The following is a 27,533-nucleotide window of genomic DNA, read 5'->3' as shown; positions in this document are numbered from 1 at the left end:
ATGTGGTCATTAAAAGAAAAGTACCCAATGCCAGCCAGTCGGCGGTGGTACTAGTTAGTTAACTAACGTCTGCACGACGTATGACTACATCAAGTATAAGGTTTCTACGGCCATTGACTACTGAATTGACTGTATATCAAGATTATTCGTATTGTCGGATATCATTATATATACATAGACTCAAGGAGCGACATGATGGGGGGGTATCAAGCAGACAAAAGGAATCATTCCAAGTCATCAGAATTGTCTCTCTTATGATCAACCCGCTGCACAAACTCGGTTTTGGCCATAATAATTCCGGACGGCAAATTCAACCTCTCCTCGCTCGAATTCATAATCTCATTCGGGTGTACCGTCGTCGTCGTCTTGCCATAAAAATGAGGATCATCCGCTCGCGTAGACGGCAAACCCGCATCCTGTCCTGCATATCTCCTCTTGGAGCTTGACAACATGTTCCTATCACCCATGTCGATACCCGTGCCATTCGTTGGGTCGTCGTCGTGATGGTGATAGTTGCCGTTTTTGTTGCGGATGAAATCGACTAGCTGACCCAAGACCGCAAACTCGAGCTTGAGTTTGATACTGTACACGGCGCCCTTGAGACAGATTTGGATGGCATATTCGCTGGCGTATTCCAAGACCAGCAAGGTCAAATCCATCAAGATGATAAGCACGTTGACGGCGATGAGCTGGTACTGAATCCAGCGCTGTGCTCGATTTCGGTGTGTGAGGTGGAGTAGTTTGTAAGTCTCGTACAGATATAGACCGGAGATGATGGCTTCTTGGATACTGAAGCCGGTTAATTGGATCTTTTCCATAATGTTGTATCCAACAATGAATTTTGGAGAGGAGTTCGGATTATTGGAACCATAGGTCAAGATGGTGGTGGGGAGGTGCAAGACGACGGCATTGATGCAAATCATACACAGCACTTGTTTGAGTCGTGTCGGGTCTCGAAGGACGAGATGTAATCTTGAATAGAGGACTATGGCCTGGCCGGTAACCATTGTCCACCAACCCACGGTTAGAACGGTACAGGTAATCCATGGGCTGACATGAGTAAAGAATTTGAGGAAGAAGCCGATGGAATAAGGGATCAAGCCGAGCAATGCCGATAATAGTAGTGACCAGAAATATAACCCTCGGAATCGCCGAAACGACACGAATATCATGATTACCAGTTCGAGGGCATTGTAGATTGAGAGCAGCATGAAGAATATGAGAAATATGGCGAGCAGCGTGTTGTCGGTGTTGAAGAAACCGGAGATGCCGTCCGGGGCTCTGATGTCGTTGGCATCATTGTCGCCTGGCATGTTGATTTATTTATTGGGTGATGTTTCTCAGCCGTCGAAATCAGTGTTGACTATTATTATATTGAGTCATATCGACTCATATCGAACATTCAAGTCGAGCGTTGCCACTCAATGTAGATAAAAAAAAAAAAGAACTATTCGATACACTGGTGACCACACTGTGTCCTAACAACGGACACATACATTAGACCAAGTGCATCAAATTATCCAAATGAAGCTGAAGATAGATCATCAAAGCCAAAGTAAACAGAAAAAGACCAGAAGAAGGTTTGGCGATGGGCTCCGAGGACCTATGCGCATTTTATCTGTACGTACCGGCAACTTAACCATATGACCGACTTGGTGGAACGGATGGGGGAAACCTAAAAGGATCTGAGCTTAGATCTTAGCCCTTTTCAGGCATTGTTTCAAGCCCCTAATAATTTGGCTTTCTGTATGCCATATATTACTACTCCGTACGTAAAGGAAGTAAACAAGCCAAGTCAAGCTATGCTACTGTAGTACTTTGTAAAGTTGATTTAACTTCGTCCAAGTCCTCCTCGCAACCCCGACTAATCTTGGCGGGTTACAGGTCCTGTGTCTCGACTAGGATACTGCTCGAACTAACGGCGAAGGAAAGTTTTGCATGTTGGTTTGGCTGAATCCTGATTCAAGCATGATTCTGTAGTATGTATCATAATGTATGACTCATGTACGTGGTGCTCGACTGGGCAATCTTGATTGCCGACTCCGACTCCGTAATTTTGCCGTAACTATAGTTACTATATACAGGTATGGTCCGATAACCGTCGGTACCATACCGATTTGTTCTTCGATGTTTGCTTGCCATTGCTCGCTTCATAAAGCCTGTTAAGTAGATATTTTGATAATTGATTGACTCGGCTATGTAGACAGTACACGTGTCTTCACTGCCAAGATCAAAAGCCGAAAAGAAAACAGTTGTGAGTTCTATGACGCTGACATTCAAACAAAACAGAAGGCACAGCCAAGGTCCAACCAAATTTCGAGGTTGCTGATTCTGGCTAGTAATTTATTAGAGTTATTCTCCATATTCCGTTGGTCCTCTCGTTGCTCCTCCTATACGGAGGAGAGGCTGCTAACCGATGGGACTGCTATGCATCGCATGCCGGCTTGAATGTGTACACCCCTCTGTGCTTGACGCAATGAAGCATCGGCGAATATACGTCGAGCAGACTCTAGAGTATACAAATTATACGATATTCCCAAACATTTCGAGAACGACAGGGGAAAAGGCCAGGAACAATGCAATTGCTGGTGGCGCGCTTTGACAGCCGCCGAGCCCTAATCAGGCCTAACCAGGCCTAACCAGCCCCTAAAATCTCCCCCTAACACGCCCGAAATCCCGTACCAACAACTCTGATCCCCACAACCACGAGTCATATCATACGCCGTTCCCCATATTTTACACACGCGGCATGTTTGAGAAGAACAGATCAGTGATCCGAATGTTGAAAAATTGGGACTTTCGTACGGAGTATTCCGAAGTTAGCATTGATACCTACTGCGCCTACTGTAGACTACAGTAGTAGCGCTACGGTCTAAGGGCCGCTATCCAGGATTGTGCCTTACTGCCCGCCCGAGGGCAAGGATATGGGCCTGCCACATGTGGGCTAGAATAAGTAGAATAAGGGGGGCGAGCTCGCATACTAAACTAAGAAGGGAAGGAAACATGTGCATCAAAAATTAAAATCTGTCATGTGAGAATATGATTTGACTTCTTCAGAGTAAGTGGACTCTGTATATGTAGCGTGAATGATGCCTCAGGCCGTTAATCCTTGGGCGTAGTGTTTGGGCATATCGGTGTCGAGGTCTTGGAGATCAACATAAGCCTCGAGCCCTGATTCGAGGATTATATCAACTGTGTGAGTGAGTTCGTACGTATTCCTCAACCCAACGTACAAGATCGCGGTCATGTTTTTTATATAGAAATGCCATCGTTTTCAACCATTTCTTCCTCTCATTTCCTGGAAGCATATATCTGTATCCTTTGAACGAGAGAGGGCACAATCACTTTGGAATCCTAAGATTGAGAGACTGTCGAAGCCAAACATTGCAAGAACTCTCCAACACCAGGTAAAGGTATCTTCCCAGTGCTGGTGGAACATTGAAATTGGAACGTTTATCCCAGCACATCAAGTCTTGGGAGGATTGATTGTCAGCTTTAATTCCGTTGCCGCGTGAGATCGCGGGCTTGGCGGCATGCTTATGTCTTACTCTTATTATAACTAGTTAACTCATTCCTAAAACTATCTACTACATAGATAGTACTACATAGTACATACTGGGTATGTAGACGTGCCATAGAAATTTCCTACGTATAACCACAGAAATCCTTCTATCCGGGATCGTACAAACAATCCGTGGATAAAGGCAGATATCAGAAGAAACGAAGAGATGAAACTATTCCTATACTAATAAACACATATAACAAAGATCTCCGGGTGTCCCCTTTGGGCGTTGTAGAACGAACGCTACGCTCAATGCTCCACAGCGCGAGAGCGTTGAGACTGAGAGTGCGGCTGCACCAGGATCGGTCAGCCGGGTAATTAGGTAACTATCCTCCATATCCACATGTCACATAGTTATACTAAGTTACGATAACTAGAATGTGCCTGCCCTAAGTACAAACAACCGGTATGGCGGGATAGAGAGTAGGTAGGCTGAGAAGACATGCAAAGTAGAGAGTATAATAATTAGTGATTCTACCAACGCATTTACTGCTTTGATCCATATTTGCCTCTACAGGCATCTGGTATAGAGAATCCATCCATCTTTCTTTCTTTTTTTTCAAAGATAGATATTGTCTCTAATGCGTTGTAAAAATGCTATTTTGTTGTTACGACGTAGTAACTATACTAAATGTCGTTTTGACTCGTACCGTAAGCACTAACACGTGGGCTGGTGTTGTGCGCGGACTAGCATGAATTGAATAGGCAGTCTTCTCAAATAAGCCGGCTTAGAATAATATTATTCGTAACAGTTTTCCATCTAACTGCTTGACATTGGTGAAACCTGTGCTCTCGATGCGAGACTAGCAGGGGGCTTGTTCTTTGAAGCTCGGCGAGCCACTCTAGTACCGTAGAGTAAGGATGAAGTCGTACAGCTCCCCGGTCCATTCTAGTGGGATCACAACACTTTCGCTCGTCCTGAAAAGTTTTTTTTTTTTTTTTCTGACTGGATGACGAAAATATGAAAATATGAAAATAACCCAGTCCAGCTCGTTTGCGAACCTCCAACGCTTGTTAACCGCAATCCTTACTTCTCTAGCAGGCAGAGTCCTTCTGGTTTCTCTGGCTGTGTATGGAATTGTCTTTGAATACTGCAGACTGAGCTACTGGCGCGACCCTCATTCCGCATTTTTCGATGACAGGCACGTCTACGACCTGAAATATAGTCTTTATCGAGAACATGAGGCGCTCCAGCACATATCGGCATATAATGCCAGAACCCAGCCCCCAGCAAGCACCTACGCATCTCCAAACCCTCGAATGTGTCTCGCCTTCGTAACGGTAAAGCGAGACCATGTGAACTACTTCGACGCCTCCGTCGGTTCTCTCCTCAGCGGGCTCAATGACAGAGAGCGTCGTGTCTTCTCGGTCAACGTGCTTTTCGCCAACACGAACCCCGACGTTCACCCTAGCTGGGGTCAACTGTGGATGGATCGGCTGCTTGATTCGGTGTCCTCGTATAATGTGCCTGAGACGGATTTTCAGAGCCTTCAGGCCCTTGAAGAGAGTCATAATTGGCATGAAAAGGGTATCTAGTGAGTGTCTCTCTTTTGATCTCAGTCCTTCAAAACAACCATGAGTCAGGTTACTAATGTTTCCCTAGTGACTATACATACGCCCTAGATCAATGTTACCTTACCGGCGCTCCATATATTGGAATCTTCGAGGACGATATTATATTTGCGGACGGATGGCTAGTGAAAACTCTCCGGGCTCTGCATGATATAGAAAACAAATTAAAAGCGCAGAACTGGTTGTATCTACGCCTTTTTTACACTGAAACGGCCCTGAGCTGGACTAGTGATGATTTTGCATACCGCCACATGGGCCCCGTGTTTCTTGTTACGATGCTTTCAGCCTGCGGCGCTCTCTTACTTATTCGTCGAACACTACCCAGCGCTCGTCGACACTTGGATGTCGCAACCATCGCCGTGATTTGCACGATTACAGTCCCCGCGTTCATCGGCCTAGTTTTCATGATAGGGAAATACAACATCACCCCTTTGCGCGGCGTTGTAGAGATGAACAAGCATGGTTGTTGTACGCAAGCCATGATTTTCCCTCGCGATCAAGCGCCCAACTTGGCCAGCTTCCTACGCGATCGCAAGGGAGGGCAGACGGACTCGTTGATTGAAGAATACGCCGATAAGGAAGCTTTGCGTCGCTTTGCGCTCGCCCCGCCCCAGGTCCAGCACGTCGGTATTCGTTCCAGTCGCGACAACCTGGAGATTAACACTCGCAGTACGTGGGCGTTTTGGTTCGAGGAAAACGATCCTGTGGCTTTGCGTCGGGAACATGATGAGTACTTTATGGAAATGGGTGACATGTCTTTTGCTTGATGATGATCGTTGATGTTGATCAGTTGACTTATACTACGAGTATGACCACTGCAGGCATCTACTTCATTAATGTTAATTACGTATATCAATTGATGCCAGTTGCTATTACCAATTTCGTGATTGATTTGACACACCCGGCCCAACTGGACTGAACCTTCCATGTGCCCGTTAGATGGAAAGGTTATTCAATATGCGAATCTTGAGCAGGCTTGGAGGCGGTTTTATTACGTAGTATCCGCATGAATTATATCTCCGTATCATATGGAGATGCTTATTTAAATGCTTAATACTCTAACTAGTTAGTTAACTATGTCTATAGAATATAGAGTTGTAACCACGCTAGTAGGTCTTTAACCACTAACGAACCCTACCCTACTAACTAACTCAGTGCCACTTACTACATACTACATAGTCATGCGAGTAATCCTTGGTATTCCCGTCGGGTTTACCTTCGTACGGAGTACATGTCCCTTTCATTCTAGCATCAGGAACTCCGAAGAGGCTCTTTTCTCAAGTTAACTTAACTTACTCTTGCTTAACTCTGTAACAGTGTAACTTAACTCGTAAATTATTCCCCTACCTAGGTAGATTGGGTAAGCTAAAGCGAGAGGTCTGATCGTATCCCAGGCTTGGCGTGATATATGTAGTAGCCCTAGCCCTAGCCCTATCCCTGCATGTTTTTTACTCTGTAATAGGAAGATTATTACTATCAACTGGTGCGTTAGTTACCATGTAGCAAGCACCACATTACATGGATGGGCAGGAGAAATAGAAGACATTGTCTAATATCTGGGAACAATAATAAGGCGGCAGAACTAGCCATGTCAATGCGCCATTTCAAAGTTTCAATCTACGGCCTGGACCTGCACTGCACATGTGTCATCCTTAGTTAAATATATCAAGCGACGCTTCACGCTTGAACTACCGACAGAGTTAGGTAGTGGAATTGGCTCTCGTCGTTTGGTCGTTTGGAATGTGAGGTTGAGGTCAGTATTGGTCAAAACATTTAAATCGCATATTTTTTTTTTTTTTTTTTTTTTTTTTTTTTTTGATTCCGTAATAAAACTGAATGGACCAACATGTAGGCTAAGAATGTTCCAGACAAATATAGAAGAAGAAGAAGAAGAAGAAGAAGAAGAAGAAAAAAGGGCCTACCCCCTCGCAATCCCAATCGGTGCTTGTTGCCTCGAAGCAGGATTGAGAGATGCCTCACTTCCATGTTGACTGGAGGTTTCTGCATTGCCGGTATATAATACATGCTCGTGCTCGTGATCGTGCTCGTCCGCAGCATCAATAGAATTCAGAATAATGGTGTCCACTCCAGGCTGCTGCTTCTTGCTGGAGAACTTAGACCCCATCGCTTTCGAGCCTCCGTTGGAATACTGGTTTGGCCAGCTCCGGGAGTCGTACGCGCTGGATTTGCCCTTTCCAAGTCTTCCCACAATGGGGCCGAGCATCGGTAGGGAGACGCAGAGAATACCGAGGCTGGTTTCCGTTGTCGATAAAAAGTCTACCCAGATCATTGTGCCGGTGAGATCGGAGAGCTCGAAGCGTGTAAAGGCGGCGATACGGCCGGCAGCAACGGCACATACCCTATAAAAGGTAAAAAAAAAAAAAAAGTGTCAGTTGAGACCATTAAAGATATTAAAGTCTTAGAGTAATGGGATTTCGCCTTACACAAAACTAATGGTAAAGAGACCCGTCAGGGTTATCTTCATTTTCTGTCGTGCTTTCAATCCCCAAATGGTCGGAAGGGGAAGGAGACAGATCATAATGTCGCTAATGATGTTGAAGACGCCAATCGACATAAAGGCTGTTTTTTGGTCTCCACAATGGTCACGGGCGAGAAGGGGGTCGTAGTTCGCTCTGAATGGCCGGCATATGAGAAACAGCATTAGGATGTTGGCGGTCGTCCAGCTGAGGACAAATCCGCCCACCACCATAGTGGCGATACGCAAGTACTTGTTGACGAATATGCGGAGGTAGAAGCATAGAACGCTTATCTTCACGGTGCTGATGCAGACGTTGTAGATCATAGCGTACGAGAGCATCAGTTTCAGGAGCACGACCAGGTTCGGCAACGTGTCGGTGATGGGGAAGCCCACGCCCATTGGCAAGCCTGCAACATCATGTTAGTACGCTACAAAGTGAAGAGGACATTCTCAAGAGAAAGAAGAAAAGAAAAGAAGAAAAAAGAAAAATAATCAGAACATACAGAGTCCCTGGATAACGAACATGCCGAGCGCCTCCGGCACAGCGATGAGGATAAGATAGTCATCCCAACCGAGCCCCGCGCTTGTGATCAAGCGCGACACAAGACGGAGCCCAACGACAACAAGTGTGATGAGAACCAGCACACAGTTGATGATAAAGTGTATCTTCACAATGGGCTTGACCGGAAAAGTCACCTCCTGCAAAGCCATGATACAATATGATTTCCCCTTACATTTCTAGCTTAGAGAACTTGAACACATTTGTGTGCCCAAAAAAAAAAAAAATGACGGGATCAGAAAGGATATTTATGTTGCGTGCCAAGCAGTGGCAACCACCACACGGCCAAGGGGAGGATCAAGATCCATGACGGCTCGGACACGGTCCAGGCGTGGTTATTTCTTGATATTTTGTGTGTTTTAGTATGCATTAGTGTGTTTCTTAGTATACAGGGGTTGGATTGGCGGCATTGACACGAATTATAATTGCCACGCCAAAAACTGGAAAAATGGAGGGGTGTCTCTTCAAGCGACTGCTATGAGTAATTGGTCACTTCAGAATTAAGAAACACGCTAATGCCAACCCTAAAAAGAGAGAAGAAAAAAAAAAAAAACCTTTCCAATTCCAAAGAAGGAGAGAATAGACGTGCGTAGTACGTTGGTGCTTGCCACGATTTGCTGCGGGCGTGCAGTATGTGCTGGGGATTTATTTTCGCAAAAATACATGCGAGTTGCGTTGAGAACGGTATCATAGTAATGTCAAATGAAGATCCTACTACGTTAGTACATTGGCAATTCCTTTTCTGCGTAAGGTCGCCGGTTTGAACCCCATCCATCATAGTGGGTGCTATGTGGGCATCGGGGTTTAAAAGAGTGTAACCCAGCGGTTCAGTACGGAGTACGGACGGTAGAGTTAGTTCTCTTAAGAGTAACTTAACTAACTTCAGTTGCACCCACAGTTGCGGTAAACTTTTCCCGGCACTTGTCAGTCTTTCTCCCCGTCATATTGTTGTCTCACAGTCGAAGAAACTTTATTCGCCCCATTACAGAGGAAGACCAAAACTGGCTTTTCTAGTATGTGACTTAGGTTCGCGTGGCCACAAATGAAGGAACTTAATAATTCGGTGCTCAAAAATGGGACAATAACTAATCAATCGTATGGTATTCCGAAGTTCGAAACTGTGTCTGATTCCCAGCTTTCTGGTCCCTATCCAGCCGTGCTTGGCAGGGACATCTGGAGCAAGCGACAGGTGCAGCAATAACTTATATTAGGTATTAGTTATAAGCTGTCAACTTTGTCAAGACGGCGCCATGCAGATCTCGACTGCCGCGTGAACTCGATAACCCAGTAGTACGGATTGCTGTGCTACGTACTACGTATGTACCGCCGGTTTGGACCTCAGCTTTCAAAACAAACCTAAGCACAGGGCGTTGATCCCTGTGCTATAAGAACTAGGTTGGTTAGGTAGTGAAAGTGTGCAAATACCAGAGGTCTGTGAAGTCGGCTCTGCTTTGAAGTTTGTAGTCGACCAAATTTGAATCAGAGGTTGCCGAAAGATCAGCGTTCTAGTTACTAAGTCTATAGACTAGTTAACTAAGTTCGTTATACATGCTCTGTAACAACTCATTATGGCCAGAATTGGAATTCTACGCAAACGCGCGCTTAGATCCACGCCCTAATTAAACAGAGGTGGGTTTATTCCCGTAGCCATGGAAATAAATGTTTTTTTATTATTTACAACTTTTCTTGAATAGTATATTACTGATTTCAGCCTAGTTCCTACACATTGGTAATCGGTTTCATGGTTCTGGAGAATCTGGACCCTATTCCAAGCCCCAAGGATGAAAAAGGTGTTGACACTAGACCGTGGAAACCCCCCCCCCCCCCCCTGTTCATTCTGCCGACAGAACGCGTACTGGTAAGTGCTATTTAATAAATCGTCTTGAACTGCAGAATGCACCGGGTGATGGTCAGACATTATATTTATTCACTTACTCCGAGACTACGCTACAGGAGAACATCGGAGTCAATTGAAGCACGCGCACGGAGGACGGAGTGTAAGACTGCGTAGGGTGCGGGCAGTGATTGGCGGATACTAATCCGGGTATGGATTAGGGCTTCTTGGAAGGTGCCGTGGGCTGCTCCGAAGTTTATTACTGGATTGGGAAGGCGGTACCGGTAAGCTTTCGGGTAGCGGTCGGATACGGGGGACGTCAGGCTGTCAGGCTGTCAGGCTGTCAGCAGTCGGCGCTTTTGTCGTGGTGCTCCCGTCTGGATGTGGGTATACTGCTCGTACGTACGTACGTACCGCGCACTCCTCTGTCGTGTTGGTTAAGTTAGTTATTGCCTCGTTAGTTAGTTAAGTTATTGAGGTAGGTCTTGGCAACGGATTACATAACATACCGTCGGCTGTCTAACTAACTAACTAACTAACTTAACTAGAGTCTAGACAGGCTAAATAGAAATACTCCGTAGATTCTGCCAGAATTTACTTTTCTTGTGTATGGAGTAGGTAGTCTACTCTCCGTACTCTGTATAGATCTAACCGAGCCCTAAGTTAACTCTCTGGCTTGCTTAGCTTCACATTAGTTAACGTTGGTTAGTTAACTACTGTTACTACTCTCGTAGCAAGAACTAACTAACTTATTCATAATCTCTCCGTGCCCTGTCTTGATTCGATCTCGATTGTCGAGAATCGGCTAAGTTATTTCATCCCGCCCCAAGCTGAGCTTACGTGATAATAGCGATCGGCGTGAGCATACTACGTAATGCATCTGCGCACTTCATGAGAGAGACCTCGGGCAACGGTAATTTCTATAATAATCTGCGTTGTTACATCCCGGCCGGCTTTAGCCAGGGTCACCGACTAGGGTTGCGGGAGATACGTACTCCTCCGGATTGCAAGAATGCCGTTAGTGAGCAAAGATGTTGGCCGGTTTCTAACGGCGTCAGCAACTTTTCTGGTAAGTTATGTTTAAAGCCAGACGCTAGACATAGACTATCCATCATGTATATTGTATACGGAGTCGATGAGAGAGATCTATTTCCCCTTTCCCGTCCCGTGGCTGGACTACGCGGGTGCAGGCCTGTCATAGCTCAAGAATATGGCGAATTATGTAGTGCAGAATAAACCTAGAGAGTCAACTAATACAGAGTAGTTACTCTGTAACTAGTTAGTTGGTTACGGTTTGTGATACGGTAGTCACTCTAATTATCGACCCCGCTATGCCTGCCATTCTCGGTAACAAAGTTTTTACTACAGTAGATGTGGAATCTAACGAAGCCAGCCATAAGAGTACGAATCTTGTTGCCAGTCTAGATTCTTCAAAAGACCACATACACGGAGCCGTTCATGGCAAGTACACTCACCGTATGTATATGCCTATCGCTTAGCAATTGACATGCAATATGGGGGTCCGTTCATGAAAATCGACTAGGTATCTGAGGCACTGCCGGCTTGACTGTCCCAGATCGCCTACCTAGTCGTGCAAGGCGCGCACTACGTACAAATGAATAGTCTGGAGATCAAGTCTAATAACTAACTAGTTAAGTTAGTTAGTTATTGCAATCGTGACTATCAAATTCACCTCACAACCTGGAATATATCTAGCCATAAGTCATCATTCGTAAACCGTCAGAATCCTACTTGAGACGACGCCATCCTCGCCCTCAAAATCTCCGCTGCTATCGCCGCCGCCCTCGTCTCAACTTCAAGTTTATTAACCCCATCCTCCACACGAACAATCTCTTCCCCCGCCACTTGTACAGTACCTATATACACCAACCCACCCTCCGCACCTGGGTTGGTTGCTGCACCTTCCGATTCCGGTATAACCGCCTTCTTCTCAGCGCTTGAAGAAATCTCAACCTTCTTCGATTTAGCAGCCTCACGCACATGGTTGAACGGATGCAAACAGTCCACTTTCTCCCTAATAATCCGCCTCAAACACGGAAGTACGCCGATCCTCTCCAGGAACTGGCGACTGACATCCATCGAGCCCCTGGAATCAACAAATATTGCGCCGAGGATACTCTCAACCATATCCGAGAAGAATTTGCTGGCGTTGATCCGGAAAAGGGCCGCCCAGGGGTATGTCTTTGAATGATTCAGGGCGTCGTGTACGGCGGAGCCCCAGGCCTCGTAGCGCGTTTTGGTTTCTTGTTGCGCGTTCATTACCTCCCAGGAGGCGCCGTGGCGCATTAGTTGCCACAAATACAGTTTGTGGTCCGTTGAGATTGTGGAGAGGTGTGCTTTGCCGGGGGAGACAGGTTCTGTGCGTTGTTCGGTGATGTAGAGGCTTTGGCAGAGGAAGCCCAGGAAGTGCGCGTTTACAACTGCTGTTCGCATCAGGTGCATTTCTTGGTGGGATAGTTTCTCGGGGTGGTTGAAGAATTCTTGGACGACGAAGTGGTCTAGCAAGGAATCGCCTAAGAATTCTAGGCGCTGGTAAGTCGGCGCGCCGTCATTGGAACTAGGGTGCGTCAATGCTTCAAACAGGATGCTTGGTTTGTTGAATTTGTAACCCAACATTTCCTCCATTTGGCCCAATTTAGGGTGCATCGCAGCCTGGTCAGAGTCTAGGGCTGCTTCGTACAATGTGCGCACATCGTCGCCGATAGAACTCCACGCTCTTTCCGGCAAGACGATTTTGGCGCATGCTTCTAGTTTCTCGTATCCTCCGTCAAGGAATGCTGCGCCCAATAGAGATTCGACGACATCAGCCAAAGTCTTGGTGGAAAGTTCACGCTTCTCTTCGCCGACAGTCTCGAATTGTGAGACGTAACTAGGCCGCCATTTACGTCCCGTAAAGGACTTTGTCAAGATGAACCGATCCAATCCCAGGTTTAGTGCCGTTCGATATAGCCGGCCATTGGATACAATCGTATCCTTTGCAGCGGACAGCATTCCTTCATGCCACAGTGGGTTGTTTACAACCAAATGAATCGACGTAATCAGTTTCAGCAAACTGTCCCCCAAAAACTCATAGCGCTGGTAATCATTCTCTTCATGTGCACTAGATGCGCTGATGGCAGTAAGCACATGCGCCAAATTCGAGAAGCCCACTCTAGAAAGAACTGTCCTTGCAAGCCTCTCTGCTATAAAGAGAACTTCGATTTTGTGCGTAATTGAAGGAATGAACAGTGCGAATTTGGCGAATTTGGCAGGCATTCGATCGATGTGACAAATACGTATGGGCTCGAGTTGTTGCGCTGTATGGGCTAGTGGTAGTAGTTCATACTGAGGGATTGGATGCAAAAAATCGGTTCTTTTTGGTAGGGTTGGCCCCTGAAAATGCGGTTCAGGTTTGATGGGCTCTATGGTATCATTCGGGGTATCCGCATCCTCCATAACGGCGTCAGTTGACGTTGTTTCGATGATCTTTTCGATGATGAATGGTCGTGAATATCGTTCATTGGTGCGTGCCATTCCAAGATTTTGCATCTGTTCCATCGTCAACTGCTCTACCGAACCACTCAAAGGACCAATTTTTCCTTTGATAGAGGAAAGAAACTCCTCTATAGGCAATTGGGTAGCCTGCATGGGCCAGAACAGTGTCAGAAAATCGGTCTCAAGCGATGTCATGCGGTTCTGATATGCAGTCAAGAACAGTTCATGACTGAAATGCGCCGCTTGTATTGAGTCGCAATCCAACTTCGTATCTCGCTCATTACTTATCCTGGCCTTTAATGTAACATCCTGATTCCAGAAAATCTCAAATTCCCAGCCACAAGGAATCCGGCTCGGTAACAGCAACATCATATCAGGTACACCCAACGGATTCGGCTGGTCAAAATGCACCCTTGTCGGAATTAGAGGCAAATCATCTCTCCGTAGCTGAGCTATATCATGCCACGGGCTCCAACACTCAGATACTTGAATGAGCTTTGCCTGCTTTTCCTGCGGGGTAGTAGTGGAGTCTGCATACTTCCTCCGGTGAAGGGGCGTGAGATTATCGTCAACCATTCCGGCTCTATATAGAGCTACGTATGCTTGGAAAGCGGCGTCTCGTTTAGCTGCTTTCTCGGTCTGCCATTTTGACTTTGAAAAGGCAACACGCAAGGATGGATCTATATAACTGGGAAGAACGACCTTGGCAGCAATTTGTGCGAGACCAGGCGCGAATTCCTGTCGGTCGATGATATATTCGGGTTGATTGCTAGTATAAGCGCTTGAACCTGTGGCGCAAAAGTGAGCAAGGAATGGCTGCGCGTTTTGGTGGCTCAGAACAGCCCTGTACACATAATGTCAGAAGTTATGGTTATATAGATCAAAGCGCGGTTTAACGTACTCGGTCGAAGGAATCTTGAAGATTTCCGCGCTTTCTTCTTCAATATCTTCAAGAGCCTTGATCTCTTCAAGCTCTCGCATATTATCAGCGTAGATTTCCTTGAGTTGATGCTCCATAGCTGCCCATTTGGCAAGACCATCATCATCATTCTTATCCATAAACAAGACAAGTCTAGACAGTCTATCACGAGCCCTGCCTCTCCTCTGAATGAACGAGCGCAGGTCCTTTGGTGGATCAAAGCAAATAACCATATTGCAGGCAGGCACGTCAATGCCTTCCTCAAGAACGTTTGTTGCAATCAAAATATTAGTTTTACCAACTCGCAGTTCGGCCAAAACGTCCCTTTGATCCGATAAAGTCGAAAGCTCTGTAATGGCCGATTTCCGGTTTGCATAATTGGAGTTTCCGAGAAAGTACTTCGTAACAATCTCTTTTGTAAGCGGGTGCACGCTCAAGAGATGAGCCAACATGATAACCGTGGCGCGTTGTTCGACAAAGACAATAACACGATCCCCTGGGTTGTACTTGCTTGCAATAGTAGTAATAAGCGCTTCCACTTTTTGACTTATTTGATCGGGAGAACTCCCCCAGACTCTATTTTCTGCAATAGCCGGCAGCATGGAGAGAAATCGCATCATATAGATCTTTTCAGCGTCTTCCCACTGACGGAATATGTTGTTGTCGGATCTTTTCACAGAGGCTTCAATGAATTTCTCCGCACATGTTCCCACAAAGACCTCTGCGGCCCAGGGACCGAGTTCCTCGTCGATGACTCGCGTCCGTTGCGCAAGCGAAAGGATTTCTTTCCTTGTAAATGTCTTGCCGCTATCCAAAATTTTGAGAAGTATTCCTTTGCTCTTCTCATCGTCCTTTTTAGCGCGCAGGGACTTGACATAAGGGTCGTTCTCAATGTCAATGAGAGTTAGATCAAGTATGACATCGAGATCTTTCAATATCTTGGTAGTTTCATCCAAGTGTCTCGAGTATGTGACAACCAACAACGCTGGTTTATGTGTATATTTCAGAAGCTCCTCCCGTTGAACAACCGGCGTTCGACAGATTGCATGGAGATTGTCTTCCAATATCCTGGGAAAGGTTAGCATATATCTCACTGTGAGATTTTGTCAAACCTACTTGACTGCCTCAGCAGTAGCCTTTGTAGCCGGCGTCGCAGTCAGGCCCAAAATGGCTGGGAGTTCATCTGCTCCCGATTTTCGGGCATGATGATACAAACGCATTATGCCATTGAAAGGGTTAGCTTTGACACATCTATGGGCTAATAACATGTCAGTCATAATCTCCTATTGATATGTCTTCCATCAAAATCTCACCCTCATCAAAAACCAACAGCGACAACCCCGAAAGCTTCACAAATCCATGAGACATCGCATCCAGCAACACCTGTGGCGTTGAGACAACAATACGGATATTCAAAAGGATCTCGTCCCAGATGTGTTGCGTACTCCAATGGTCCACATTGTCGCTTCCGAGTAATAGTCTGCTTTGGTAGAGGGGTATCTGCTTGGATATGACTGCATATTGCTGTTCGGCTAGAGCGACTGTGGGTGTTAGGAACCACACCAACTGATGAGAGGAAGGTTAGCTTTTGGGTGAAGTAATTTGGGTGGGAGTGAGCTAGCATACCTTTTCCGGCGAACATCTCGATAGTTCTTCTTGTATTCGGAGAACGGCACTGTACCAGATATATCAGCGAAACCAACTCATTGAGCACTGATATATGCGTCATTTCTATCTCACATCTGTGTCTTCCCACTTCCCGTTTCCATCTTCATTCTCATTAGTTTCTTGATTTTGGAAGTAGAAACTGAGGAATGAACTCACGGCAACAATCGTGTTTTGACGCAAACTCTCAGCAAGCATCTCTTGCTGATATGCCCTCGGCTTGATCGTAGGGACAGCAATAGGCTCGCCTACCACAGGCGGCGCTGCAATGGCTTCTCCGAAGCTCTCTATGGCCATCTTGGTGAATCAAGAATCAGCATGAATTTGGATCTGATATATATAACAGGATCCTTGGAAAGGATGGATGAAAGGGATCAAAAGACGATATTTCCAGATCTCATTTTGAGGTGAAATAGATCAGAGGATCAAGTCGATACGATAAACAATTCATGTTCAGCCTTGTCTGCCTTCGCCCTGACGGTCAACAAATCAACATATGAAAAACAGATGTCCCGATTGAGCTCAACGTGGGGCAGCCAGCTGGTACCAAGTTTAGCCCCTCTTAATTTAGGTGGGAATTTCTGTCGACTCGGCTCTGGCACCCTATGTATATGTTATTAAAAAATGCAACCATGAACAAAACGCGCGCTCAAACACCGGAAAGGCAGAAGTCGAACAAAGAGTTGAAAGTATTGAAATTTGCCCTGCGGGAGGCTCCCGAACCTTCCAGCCTTGGTGGGAGTTGTATCCGCTCGGACAATTTTAACATTAGCCTCGACTGAATAGGAGCATAGTCATGGTCCTACATCACTACAATTGAAAAGAATCGCAGCTCAGCAAGCCTCGCAGAATAGACATCTATTCAATTCATTATCTACACTGAAGTTATTCGTTACCACAAGTTGAGGCTGAGAACCGTGACCCAACTATAATACAATGGCAAAGTAGGGGCATGAATTTGCTAAACGTTAAAAGACAAGAGTGCATTTATAGGTTGGTCAGGTAGTCTTCAATCTCCTCCTTGGTAAGCTTTCTAAATCTCGGGCCTCGAGCGCCTTCCAATCCTTGATAACCGAGTAAATGATCTGCTGGTGGTCCGACGATACCTAGTACAGTAAATTAGTAAATACCGAGAGATGTTCACGGGTCGAAGGAAGTCATACCAATCTCCACAGTATCGCCATTCATCTCTCCCTCAATTGTCTCTTTCAAAGTAAGAAGAGCAATGTGAATGGCATCTTCCAACTCCAATCCCTCCGTGTAGCGCTTCTCGAGGAATGTCTTAGCACTTGTTGCACTCTTGCCGATGGCGGTGGCTTTCCAGGGGAAATAACTTCCACTAGGATCGACCTGGTATAAACTAGGGCCACCCTTCAGAATACCGCCAGTCTTTCCAGTGGCCTTCTTTTCTCCTTCTTCCGTTTGTTCGGCGACCTCGGGTTCGACGCCCTCATCCCATCCGGCAATGAGCAGGCTGACACCATATGGACGAACACCACCAGACTGTGTAGCTTCTTGAACGATACGGGCGACGTCTTGAACTAATATACGGGTAGGGGGGTACTCGTTATAGATGCGTTTGTAGCCGGTGTGTGAGACCTTTCGGGCTTTGTCGACGAGGACTCGGTAGTCGGGGCCCATGCCGGCATATACCATTCCAATATCGGGGGTGACCAGAGAGATTTTGGATAGCGAGGGTGCTTCGATGAGGGTCGATGAAGATTTCTTCTCTGTAGCTAGGACGACGCCATTTGTAGCTAGTTTGATGATGGTTAGCTAAAGACGTTGACGTTGATAATCATGGACACTGTACCTTTAATGCCAAGCGCAGTGACACCTTGGTTGACAGCATTCAAAGCATATTCTGTACTAATTAGAACTGGTAGCCATCAACATAGAGCGAAGATAAATACCAATCTGGACCAGCTTTCCACTATGATGATTATTAGCATGCTCTCAATGTCGGAACCAAGCTAGTTTCTTGTTCTTACCTGGGAGAGAAGGTGGTGAGGGAGAAGGAATATCGGTCCGCCATGGATGGATGTTATCGGTTGAAGCTTCGGTGGGATGATAATGATTCGAATATACGGATTAGATGGTCAGAGAGGGTAAAGTGATGGATATGGAAGCTTCAAGATGTCGATGTCTGGAGAGATGGAGCTTGTCAGCGACAGCCTTAGATGTTGACGCGGTAAGACTAAGCACCAAGGCGGTCAGTCAGACTATGCTGTATAGAGTTTAGCGCTTTGAAGCTCCAGCACAAAAGCCAACTTCACTTTTTATCTTCTCTCTCTTTCCATCTCTTAAACAAGCGTTTCAATCTGGACTACAACAAGTGTTGTACCAACTATGTCATGATCAAGTATTGCGTCCACTATATACTATCTCTTATGTGAGATCCAGTGGCTAGAGCAATAGATGAGATTCCAAACACACCCACACTAGACTTGCTAGGTCTAGTTTTACAGCATAGAGTCGAATCGACAGCATGTTTGCTTCATCCTCTGGAAGGTCACCGGCTTGGAAATGGCCAGAAGACCTTCCCGACTCATCGCCGGGTGCTTACCCTGAGCCGTCGCAAACAGAACCTGAAGCTACTACTCAAAATACGCAGACCACTGAAAGCACCAGCAAATCAAACCATAAACCCCAACCTCACTATCCTCCGCGGATGTGTCGGATATGCTTAGAAACAGTCCATCCCACATCGGAACCTGAATCACAATACTTACCTAGTATGCTACAATCGAAGCCGCGCGTTGTCTACGCATCACCTGATCCAGAACTTGGCCGCCTATTACGACCTTGCAAATGTAAAGGGTCCTCGGCCTATGTGCACGAGGGTTGCCTACAATCGTGGCGCCATGCCGATCCATCTTATGGGAAGCGGAACTACTGGCAATGCCCGACATGCAGATTCAAATACCGATTTCAAAGAGTAATCTGGGCACGCTGGATTACTAGCCCTGTAGTGCAGCTCATTCTCACATTCTCAATTTTGCTATTCACTGTCTTCGTACTTGGTTTTATTGCTGACCCTATTATCAATCTTTATTTGGATCCCGTCGAGACCATTGTTGGTTCTGAATTCTGGGAAGAAACTCACGTGCTGGATGTACCAGTTCTAGGTGAAGAATCAACATGGTTTGAGCATTTTCTTAAGGGATTTGCCTCTCTTGGAGTTTTGTCTGTTATCAAAGCGTTTTTAGCATTGTCTCCTTGGCGTTGGTATCTACGGGGTTCTGGTTTGATTAGTGGTGGGCGGAATACAGGCCGGCAGCGTGTTGCCTCCATCAATTGGCTTGTGATATTATTCGGGGTGGTTACATTTTTAGTGGTGAGTCTTATCTTGATACTGTCAAACTTGACAGTCACTGATCTTCTGTATTTACAGGCCGTCTACAAAGGTGTCCGACAGCTAGTCCGCAAGGCGCTACAGAGAGCTGGAGAACGGGTTCTTGATGTTCAAGGCGATGATGACGGCGATGATGACGGCGACGAGGATGTTGACAAAACGCCTTCTGATCACGTACAAAAGGAGCATTAGCTGCCTTGAAATGAAATCGCACTACTTAAGTTGTCACGCTCCTTTTTATGACGTGCTGATTAGTCAATGTGCGAAGATCTATTGTTTCCTTCACCATCTCTTGGCCTTTTGTCTGAACGAGTCTGGCACGTTATGTGTTAGATTCACTCTACTTCAGACATTGGCCTCGAGGAAGGACTGACCGCTTGCTTGATTCACTAGACAATGTGTGACTATGACTTGTCATGGTCTACAAAGGCTTCTGTCTGATTGGGACGCGGTAAATGTCTGTACATATCTATAGCTAATGAAGATCAATTGCATTCAATTCTGACTCCATCCTTATTCATAGCTATTATATACACTGACTAGCCTACAGAAGCTTGCCTGCGCCCTGTTCAAACGTCATTGCTTCATTGTTACATAAATACGCTCGTCCGTGTGACTTAGAGTAGATATTCACAGGTCTAAAACTGCGCACGTGACATTGAAAGCGTTTGTAATCACTTTGTATCCATTCTTCATCAATTAGCGTCCGCTCTGTGTATTCACATTCATGTGAAAGAATCCCCCAGGCGAGTATGTAGTAATTGCAGCTCCATCCAGTGCCCGTCTGCGGAGTAGGGAGTGAACTAGACAATGTCTTCAGCATAAACCCTGTTAAATCATGCTTCCTGCCCATAAAGAGCAGGACAAGCCCTAAACTGATGGGATGGCATTTTATCTTCAACATACCTCGAGACAATCAGAGAGCGACTGCCAGCTTATAATCTTCCTGTGATGGAGACCTTCTCCACCTTGCAATGCCACACTTACCCTATACTCATCCTCATCTCTGCCATTTCACCACTTGTCCAGCTTCGCCAACTCGCCGGGCAAAAGGCTGCTACCAACAGGCAAGATGAGAGGAAGAAGTCTCCCACCCCTTTTCTCGTCTTCTTGTCCTCTTTGTCGACTCTCTTTCTTCTCTTCTTCCCTACTTTTCCCTTCTCTCCACGGCATTGGATCGATGCCTCTTTGTCTATCCCAACTTTTTCTGTTGAGACGAGCTTTGGAGAAGGAATCGTATTCAGAGAACGTCGAGGGTTGAACGGTCTTTGGACCGGACTTGGCTGATTTGGCTGGTCTTTGTTGTCTTGGTGTCGGTCAGCCATAAGCGGATGGTCGTGACTTCCAACCCAACACCAAGACAGGACGGCTCCTGCCGGTTGTCTTGACTAGTAACCTCACCGGCAAGCTTCACACTGACATTGTGTAGAAATGGAGCAACTCGACATCAACGTCGATGGCTATGTCGCTGGCTCAGGTTCAGATAGCGATGCCACAGTCGTACCATCTCCACCCTCGCGATGTTCGTCGACTCGAAGCAACCCATTCGATATTGAATTGCCCGACGACTTCACTCCTCGTTCGCTGGAGTGGTTTCTAAGCCCTCGCCCTGACCCCAAGAAACCAATTAACATGTTCTGGACTGACCCTGCCGGTTACTACGCTTCTCCTTCTCCATCGCCAACTACAGAAAAAGATGAGGACCAGCCAGACCTAGGAAATGAAAAGTTAGGCACAATGGGTAGTCTCGAGCAGTGGTTTGTCCCTCGTCGTAGAGACACAACTTATAAGTCAAAGTGGACCATCGGGGCACTGTTGCCTGATTTGGTAATTCGACGAGTTTCTTTGAATGTTAGTGATATCTCTCAGTTTCAACTCGCTCGCCCGCCTACTCCCCCGCGCAAACGCTCTCGCTACCCAGACACCATGAGCAACAAGCCATTGCCCCCTCTTCCTCAAGCTCGACGTTTCGTCTCAGAAGGGAACACGCCATTTCTTGCTGCTCGCCCTCGTTCTAGAAGCATCCCAGAGTTTGCTTTGAGTCGTTGGAGCGAGAGTTCAAAATTTGAAAATGCCGCTGAGGACCAGACTCAGCCTATCACTGATTCTCACATCGAAGCTCCCAAGTCAGAAATTCAAGCTCCAGAAACCATGAATAGCGAATATGTGGTTCAGAACACTTTATCCACTGGTTCTCACCTCCTTGTTTGTCTTAACCAGTACCAGGAGAACCAGATGGCAGCTGTCACTCAGGTGGAGAATACTCTGTCCAACCCTCACATCCCAGAGGCTCTTCGTGAGAAATTCATTGGTTGGTCTCAGCAGCTGATTGACCTCGACTGCCCTTTTCGCGTCAATGCTCAGCCTGGCGTCCTCGACGTAGTCAAGGTTACTGAGAAGGATGCTCACCACGTTGTTGATTGGGCCATCGAAGTTGGCACCAAGACAAACACTATCCACGACCAGATCAACACCTACATGGATGCTGCGGACTCGATTGCGTGTGAGTTGAGAGAGATGTCTTCTGGCGTCGACATTTATAACGGTTCTCTTCTTCCTATCGAAGAACTCTATCACAACATGGCCGACATCGTACGCAAGTAAGTTCTTCAGCCTTGTCTTCTTCAGCTTATTATACTGATTTTTTATTGACAGGAAATGTCGCTCTCCACGACTCCATGAAGTGCTCTTGCTCAGAAACTTCTTGAACCTCTACGAGAACCTTCTTTACATTCCATTCCAGAATGTCAAGGACCGTGTCAAGATCGTCCACGACACTTACCCACATAACCCCGTCTCGATCGCGCTCAACATCGACACTCCTCTCTCCTTGCTCAAGCGTGTCCTTGACGCAGCCTACATTGCGCATGCAGAGTACACAGCTCTTATTCGGCGTATTCGCCGGGAGTTTTTCGTGCCAATCGAGGAACGTATTCCGGGTGTCAGCTCTCGTACTGATGGGTACTTGAACAATGTCGTTGGACCTACTAATGTTATCTGACGTCCTTCAACTTATGATAAATGCTTTACGAGATGAATGCTTCCAGGGGGGCCCCGATTGCTTTTTCTTTTCTATTCAGTTTTATACCTTGTATGAGTCATGATAAATGTTTCTTTTATTTAGTGGTTTTCCAAAAGATGAAAATAAATTTGGGAAGGTCTTCAGTGCTTAATTGGAAAAAAAAGATATAGAAATGAGAACCAATTCTTCTCGAATAGAAGCCCACTGAGATACATGCACATTTACACATCTTTGAGTTCCAAGACTTGATATCAGGGCCACGCCAGGAAACACATCTACAGACCGATAAACATAATCAAATGGCTTCAGAGGTGCACCTCTGTCAGTCCTAAAATAGATCCATGAATATCAGGGGCAGTCCAAAGATACATAACTATACCAAGCTACCATAAAACAACAAAATAATAACAAAAATCATAATCAGATCATTATTTTTCTTTTGAAAGGAAAATCCGTGTATAGAAAGAGAAATGGTAAATCTAAATTATTATATGCACCCCCCCCTTTTTTTTTCCACTTTCTATCTCTTTTAAGTGTACTTATACATGCAACTCAGCAACATCCTTAACAAGATTCTTCTTATAGGGTTCAAGCGCAGCCTCGACCTCTGTCGACACAAACTTCTCGACTTGTTGTGGCGCACGACCAATAAAGGTGCTCGGATCCAAGAGCGAGTCAAGCTCGCCGATGATGGGCGCAAAGAATTCGGTGCGGCGGATACGCTCAATGAGGTCGTTGGATTTTCCCTGTTTTTTGACGTTGTCGGATGCTTGGTGCGATAGGACGCCTGTTTTGAAGAAAAGGGAGGTTAGTTTGGCAAGAGAAAAGGGAACGGGAGGGGAGGGGGGAACGAACGGATTTCTTCGTGGGCGTCTTGGCGCGAGAGGCCTTTGGCGACACAGGCCATGATTATCTGTGAGAAGTTAGTGTGAGTGTAAACTAACACGGAAGGGGGAGGGGAAGTACGTTTTCGGTGGCCATGAAGGGGAGTTCTTCCTGGACGCGGCGTCTGATGACTTCGGGGTAGACGACGAAGCCGGAGGTGACGTTGTCTACAACATGGATTAGCGGTGGAAACTTCATTTGACGAGAAAGAATTGGACGTACTGAGGATAATCAAGCAGGCATCTGCGCAGAGGTAGAGTTCTGGGAGACTGATGCGGCGGATGGCGCTGTCGTCCTGTGAGTAGTTAGCATCTATTGAATTCTCCGTAAAATGACATGGAAACGTACGAGAGAGCGCTCAAACCACTGTGCGGAATAAGTATCCAAAGCATCCTTGGGCAGATTCTGGAGATGTCGGCCAAGCGAGCACAGACGCTCAGATCGCATGGGGTTTCTCTTGTAAGCCTGCTCCAGTCAGTATCAATCATTATCAAACATCACATACTAAGGGTAGACAGACCATCGCACTACTTCCTATCTGGTCCTTCTCAAACGGCTCCTCAACCTCCTTGAGCATAGCAAGATGGCGGATATCGCCTCCAATTCTCTCGCAGGTAGAACCGAACGAGCCCAGGGCGTTGGCGACATCGACGTCGATTTTGCGGGAGTATGTTTGGCCGGAGATGATGAATGCGGACTCGAAGCCGGCTTTTTCGGTGACGAGTTCGTCGAGTTTTTCGACCTTGGCGTGGTCTCCGTTGAAGATTTCTATTCATAAATTTTAGTTGGTGTAAGATTTGTTCTGTGGATGATTGCTTACGCAAGAAAGATGCTTGAGTACCAGTTGTACCCTTGACACCACGGAAGCGGAGATCCTTCCTGGCTCTCTCCAAGTTGCGGAGATCCATCAAGAGGTCCTGAAGCCAGAGAGCAGCACGTTTACCTAGCCATAATTAGCATTGCGTCCTGAACCAAAAGGTGTGTGAATATGGAACATACCAACAGTAACCAACTGAGCCGGCTGACCATGCGTAAATCCCAGGCAAGGCAGATCCTTATACTCCATCGCAAATGCAGCAAGCTTATCAATAACTGTTGCGAGTTTTGGGATCAAAATATCTAACCCATCCCTCAAGAAAATCAGGTCAGCATTGTCGGTCACAAAGCAACTGGTTGCGCCAACGTGAATCATTCCACTAGCTGCCGGAGCAACATCGCCAAAGGCCTTGACGTGGGCCATGACATCGTGGCGTCGGCGTTTCTCTTCTTCAGCGGCAACGGCGAATTCGTCGTCTTGGATGATGACGTGGGCTTTCATTTGGGCGATTGCTTCGTCGCTGATGGGGAGGCCGAGTTCTGTTCCGTGCACGTTAGTAGATTAAATCAAAATTTCCAACCGAGGGGCGGATAGCTACCCTTCTCGGATTCAGCGAGCCATGTCCACAATGATCGCCATGTCGAGAATCGATTGCGAGGAGAGAAGAGATATTTCATCTCATTGCCTGATCATGACATTAGTCCTCCGGTTCGTCAATTGCAGTGACAGCGGGGCATACTTGAGTAACGTGAGTTAAGGGGCGTTTGGTACACATCGTTGTTAGACGCCATTTTATCTGTCTGCTGCACTGTTCACTTCAATTGAATCTTGTGGAGTTGATTGTGGTGAGTTTAGAGAATACGTAGTAGAGAGAATAAATTTTGAGCGAACTCGGAATTGGCGGGGTGTGGGGACGGTCGAGGCCCGCTTATCGGCTTATCGACAAGCTATCGGTGGTGGGGCGTCATGTGTATACAGGACAGCAGATTGTTGGTATTTTATTGTTTTGTACTCGCTGTTTATTTAGAGTAGAACTTCCATTGGATTATTAGACATTAGTCAAGACCTAACACAACGCGGCAAGCTGAGCTGAAAATGCCGCCTTGTCATATTTCACATATTTCCCTCTTCCCTTGTCAATCTCATGATACCGGTCATGGAAACGACCATAGAGCGGCTCCAAAACACCCTGCACCTCACGGCCAAGAGCTCCGCGCACTTCACGTTCCATATGAAGTTGCCGGTGTTGAGTAACCAAGCTATCAAAGGTGGCATTAAATGATTTGAATTTCTCCTTGATGGCGTCTTTGTCTTTGGATGATAGTGACTTGACAACCTGGGCAGAGTCTGTCTGTTGGGTAGATGACCGAGGTCCTCCTCGAGAAGTATACTGCACATCAAGCAGATATTGATTCGTCTCACGCCAAGCTTCAAGGTAGGCTGAGGTACCGCGTTTGCGGAATGCATCAATCTTGGCAATGCTATCAGGACTCGCAAGATATCGTGAAAGATCTGAACTGGCGCGTATAGATCTGTCGACAACACAAAATGTATTTGATATAAACACTCCCAAAACCGCTTTTGAGCGATAGGTTGCCCGGCCACGAGCCTCCAATGAGTTCATAAGGGCTTCAACCATGTCAAGAATAAAATGAGAAAATAATGTCTGGCTGTCCGGACTGACATCTAGAGGGGTCGTGCTGGCAGACTGAGACTTAGACCGCCAATTTCCGTCACCCAAGGACGTAAGAATAGAGGCCAGAGGGCCGGAGTAACCTGTCAATGTTGTCAAAGAACTCATCACCTCATTTACCAACGGAACGGTCCCGCCATCCGGTGGTAGAACAGTATATGCGGCTGCCTTCTTTTTCGTCTCTTCCAATAATTCTGATAGTGATGATTTTGCTGTTTCGCGAATTGGCCGTAGAGCTTCAATGAATAAACTCTTGAGTTCGCCGGTCTTTGCATCGATTCTATAGGACATCGCGGTCACAATTTCGATAATCTCGAAAGCAAGGAAACAGTCCGTCATCAGATTAGCTTTGATATACTGATTAAGCTCTCGCAGTGTCTTTGAAAACTCGGCCAATGCTGATCGGCATGTAGCTTGCAATGCCCGTCCCTGGTTTTCCCCGGTATATATCTGAACGATAGCGTCGTGCTCGACCGAAATAAAGCCTTCCAGTGCACTGGAATAAACCCCGATTCCGTTCGTGCCTTGCTTATACGGTCCATCGTCGGGGCGGCGTTTTGCGGTGCTGATCGAAGCTATTGCAAGATTTTGCAAGCTTGACGTAATATATGGTCCGCGTGTCTCGGCGTAAATACTTACGGCGGGATCCTCTGGCCCGCGCTGCGGTAATTGAGCAGCGGCGGAGGTAATGGCACTCGCAATTGGGGCGAGCTCGGCAATGGTTTCTTCGGGTATTGAAGGAAAGGGGAGCTCTATAAGTCTCCGTATCAGCAAATTATGACCAAGATTCAAATCTCCATAATTCGGTCAGGCTTACGCTTTGTAAGGTAGTGTAATGGCTCGATTGGTTCGACATTTTGTTTTAGCATTGACCGAAATAGATCCTGCAGTTTCTGGCTGCCAAAGTTGAGTAGTGATGTAAATTCTGTGATAGCTTGTTGATTAGACTTTAGATTTGTTGAGTTTAGATTCTGTAGAGCGTAATCGATTCGTTTCAAGGCAGCAAGGTACTGTGATAAACCTGCACTTTGGGGACTAGACAGCATCAATGTCAGCTCAATTCAGGCACACGCACTCTGTTAAGCAGTTCTTACCCAGCCCGTATAATTCCTTCCTCTTTGCCTTTTGCATCCAGCGGCTTCCGGAGCTTGTCAATGGCTTCAATCACGCGGTCGATGTTGCTGTTGGTGATTTGCAAAGTCTGTGTGTTGCTGTAGATCGGACCGATCGCATCTTTGACCACCTTTCCGCTTGTCTCCAGGCGATCGAGGGATCCTTGGATCTTCTTTGTTAATACTTTGAGCTTGTCGAGATTGGCGTAGAGCACCTCGACCTCAGCGCTCTCCTCGGCATACGTGGTGTTCTTGGTGCCCACCATGATGCCTAGCGAGAGGGGCGAGCTTCATGAATAATAGCGCTTCAGAGTGCTTGAATGCAGTAGATAAGATATAGATCATTAAAGATCAGCAGATAACGCCAATAAGTAACAAATAGATCGTCAACAGCCATACCGATAGGAGTCGCAACAGACGAGCCGGGATGTCCGTTGACGGTTGACCACGGGGATCGAACTAGACCGAAAGAAGACTAGGCAGACCCGTTCAGGCCTCCCCAACAATTGACCAAAAGACAGGAGCGGATCCTTGGTGATAACGTCATGGAGATCGCCAGAGACA

At 46.5% G+C, this 27,533-nt stretch overlaps 9 protein-coding genes across 9 annotated transcripts; 3 read left to right on the top strand and 6 right to left on the bottom strand.

Moving 5' to 3' along the window:
- Positions 1-224: 224 nt before the first annotated feature.
- EYB26_007349 (uncharacterized protein) lies at positions 225-1,313 on the bottom strand (the record flags this gene model as incomplete). The annotated part of the gene is made up of 1 exon (XM_054266621.1): positions 225-1,313. The coding sequence occupies one exon, from the start codon at positions 1,311-1,313 to the stop codon at positions 225-227; it is 1,089 nt and encodes a 362-aa protein (XP_054122596.1).
- Positions 1,314-4,531: 3,218 nt separating this feature from the next.
- Positions 4,532-5,901, top strand: EYB26_007348 (uncharacterized protein; the record flags this gene model as incomplete). Its single annotated transcript, XM_054266620.1, has 2 exons — positions 4,532-5,097; positions 5,166-5,901. The coding sequence occupies 2 exons, from the start codon at positions 4,532-4,534 to the stop codon at positions 5,899-5,901; spliced, it is 1,302 nt and encodes a 433-aa protein (XP_054122595.1).
- Positions 5,902-7,052: 1,151 nt separating this feature from the next.
- On the bottom strand, positions 7,053-8,324 carry EYB26_007347 (uncharacterized protein; the record flags this gene model as incomplete). Its single annotated transcript, XM_054266619.1, has 3 exons — positions 7,053-7,494; positions 7,579-8,020; positions 8,117-8,324. 3 exons carry the CDS (start codon positions 8,322-8,324, stop codon positions 7,053-7,055), a joined length of 1,092 nt encoding a protein of 363 aa, XP_054122594.1.
- Positions 8,325-11,746: 3,422 nt separating this feature from the next.
- On the bottom strand, positions 11,747-16,382 carry EYB26_007346 (uncharacterized protein; the record flags this gene model as incomplete). Its single annotated transcript, XM_054266618.1, has 7 exons — positions 11,747-14,345; positions 14,403-15,488; positions 15,537-15,678; positions 15,734-15,986; positions 16,047-16,095; positions 16,161-16,189; positions 16,245-16,382. 7 exons carry the CDS (start codon positions 16,380-16,382, stop codon positions 11,747-11,749), a joined length of 4,296 nt encoding a protein of 1,431 aa, XP_054122593.1.
- A 690-nt stretch (positions 16,383-17,072) lies between these two features.
- On the bottom strand, positions 17,073-18,120 carry EYB26_007345 (uncharacterized protein; the record flags this gene model as incomplete). The annotated part of the gene is made up of 5 exons (XM_054266617.1): positions 17,073-17,191; positions 17,249-17,842; positions 17,899-17,949; positions 17,999-18,018; positions 18,077-18,120. 5 exons carry the CDS (start codon positions 18,118-18,120, stop codon positions 17,073-17,075), a joined length of 828 nt encoding a protein of 275 aa, XP_054122592.1.
- Positions 18,121-18,573: 453 nt separating this feature from the next.
- Positions 18,574-19,632, top strand: EYB26_007344 (uncharacterized protein; the record flags this gene model as incomplete). The annotated part of the gene is made up of 2 exons (XM_054266616.1): positions 18,574-19,422; positions 19,480-19,632. The coding sequence occupies 2 exons, from the start codon at positions 18,574-18,576 to the stop codon at positions 19,630-19,632; spliced, it is 1,002 nt and encodes a 333-aa protein (XP_054122591.1).
- A 759-nt stretch (positions 19,633-20,391) lies between these two features.
- EYB26_007343 (uncharacterized protein) lies at positions 20,392-22,441 on the top strand (the record flags this gene model as incomplete). Its single annotated transcript, XM_054266615.1, has 4 exons — positions 20,392-20,552; positions 20,805-20,818; positions 20,870-22,040; positions 22,096-22,441. The coding sequence occupies 4 exons, from the start codon at positions 20,392-20,394 to the stop codon at positions 22,439-22,441; spliced, it is 1,692 nt and encodes a 563-aa protein (XP_054122590.1).
- A 560-nt stretch (positions 22,442-23,001) lies between these two features.
- On the bottom strand, positions 23,002-24,955 carry EYB26_007342 (uncharacterized protein; the record flags this gene model as incomplete). The annotated part of the gene is made up of 10 exons (XM_054266614.1): positions 23,002-23,249; positions 23,318-23,375; positions 23,429-23,514; positions 23,570-23,642; positions 23,696-23,812; positions 23,868-24,115; positions 24,168-24,290; positions 24,347-24,703; positions 24,763-24,849; positions 24,904-24,955. The coding sequence occupies 10 exons, from the start codon at positions 24,953-24,955 to the stop codon at positions 23,002-23,004; spliced, it is 1,449 nt and encodes a 482-aa protein (XP_054122589.1).
- Positions 24,956-25,230: 275 nt separating this feature from the next.
- Positions 25,231-27,235, bottom strand: EYB26_007341 (uncharacterized protein; the record flags this gene model as incomplete). The annotated part of the gene is made up of 3 exons (XM_054266613.1): positions 25,231-26,609; positions 26,675-26,892; positions 26,952-27,235. The coding sequence occupies 3 exons, from the start codon at positions 27,233-27,235 to the stop codon at positions 25,231-25,233; spliced, it is 1,881 nt and encodes a 626-aa protein (XP_054122588.1).
- Positions 27,236-27,533: the final 298 nt, after the last annotated feature.

The sequence above is a fragment of the Talaromyces marneffei genome, chromosome 5 (assembly GCF_009556855.1).
Source record: "Talaromyces marneffei chromosome 5, complete sequence".
NCBI lineage: Eukaryota > Fungi > Ascomycota > Eurotiomycetes > Eurotiales > Trichocomaceae > Talaromyces > Talaromyces marneffei.
This window is presented reverse-complemented; position numbering and strand designations above follow the sequence as displayed.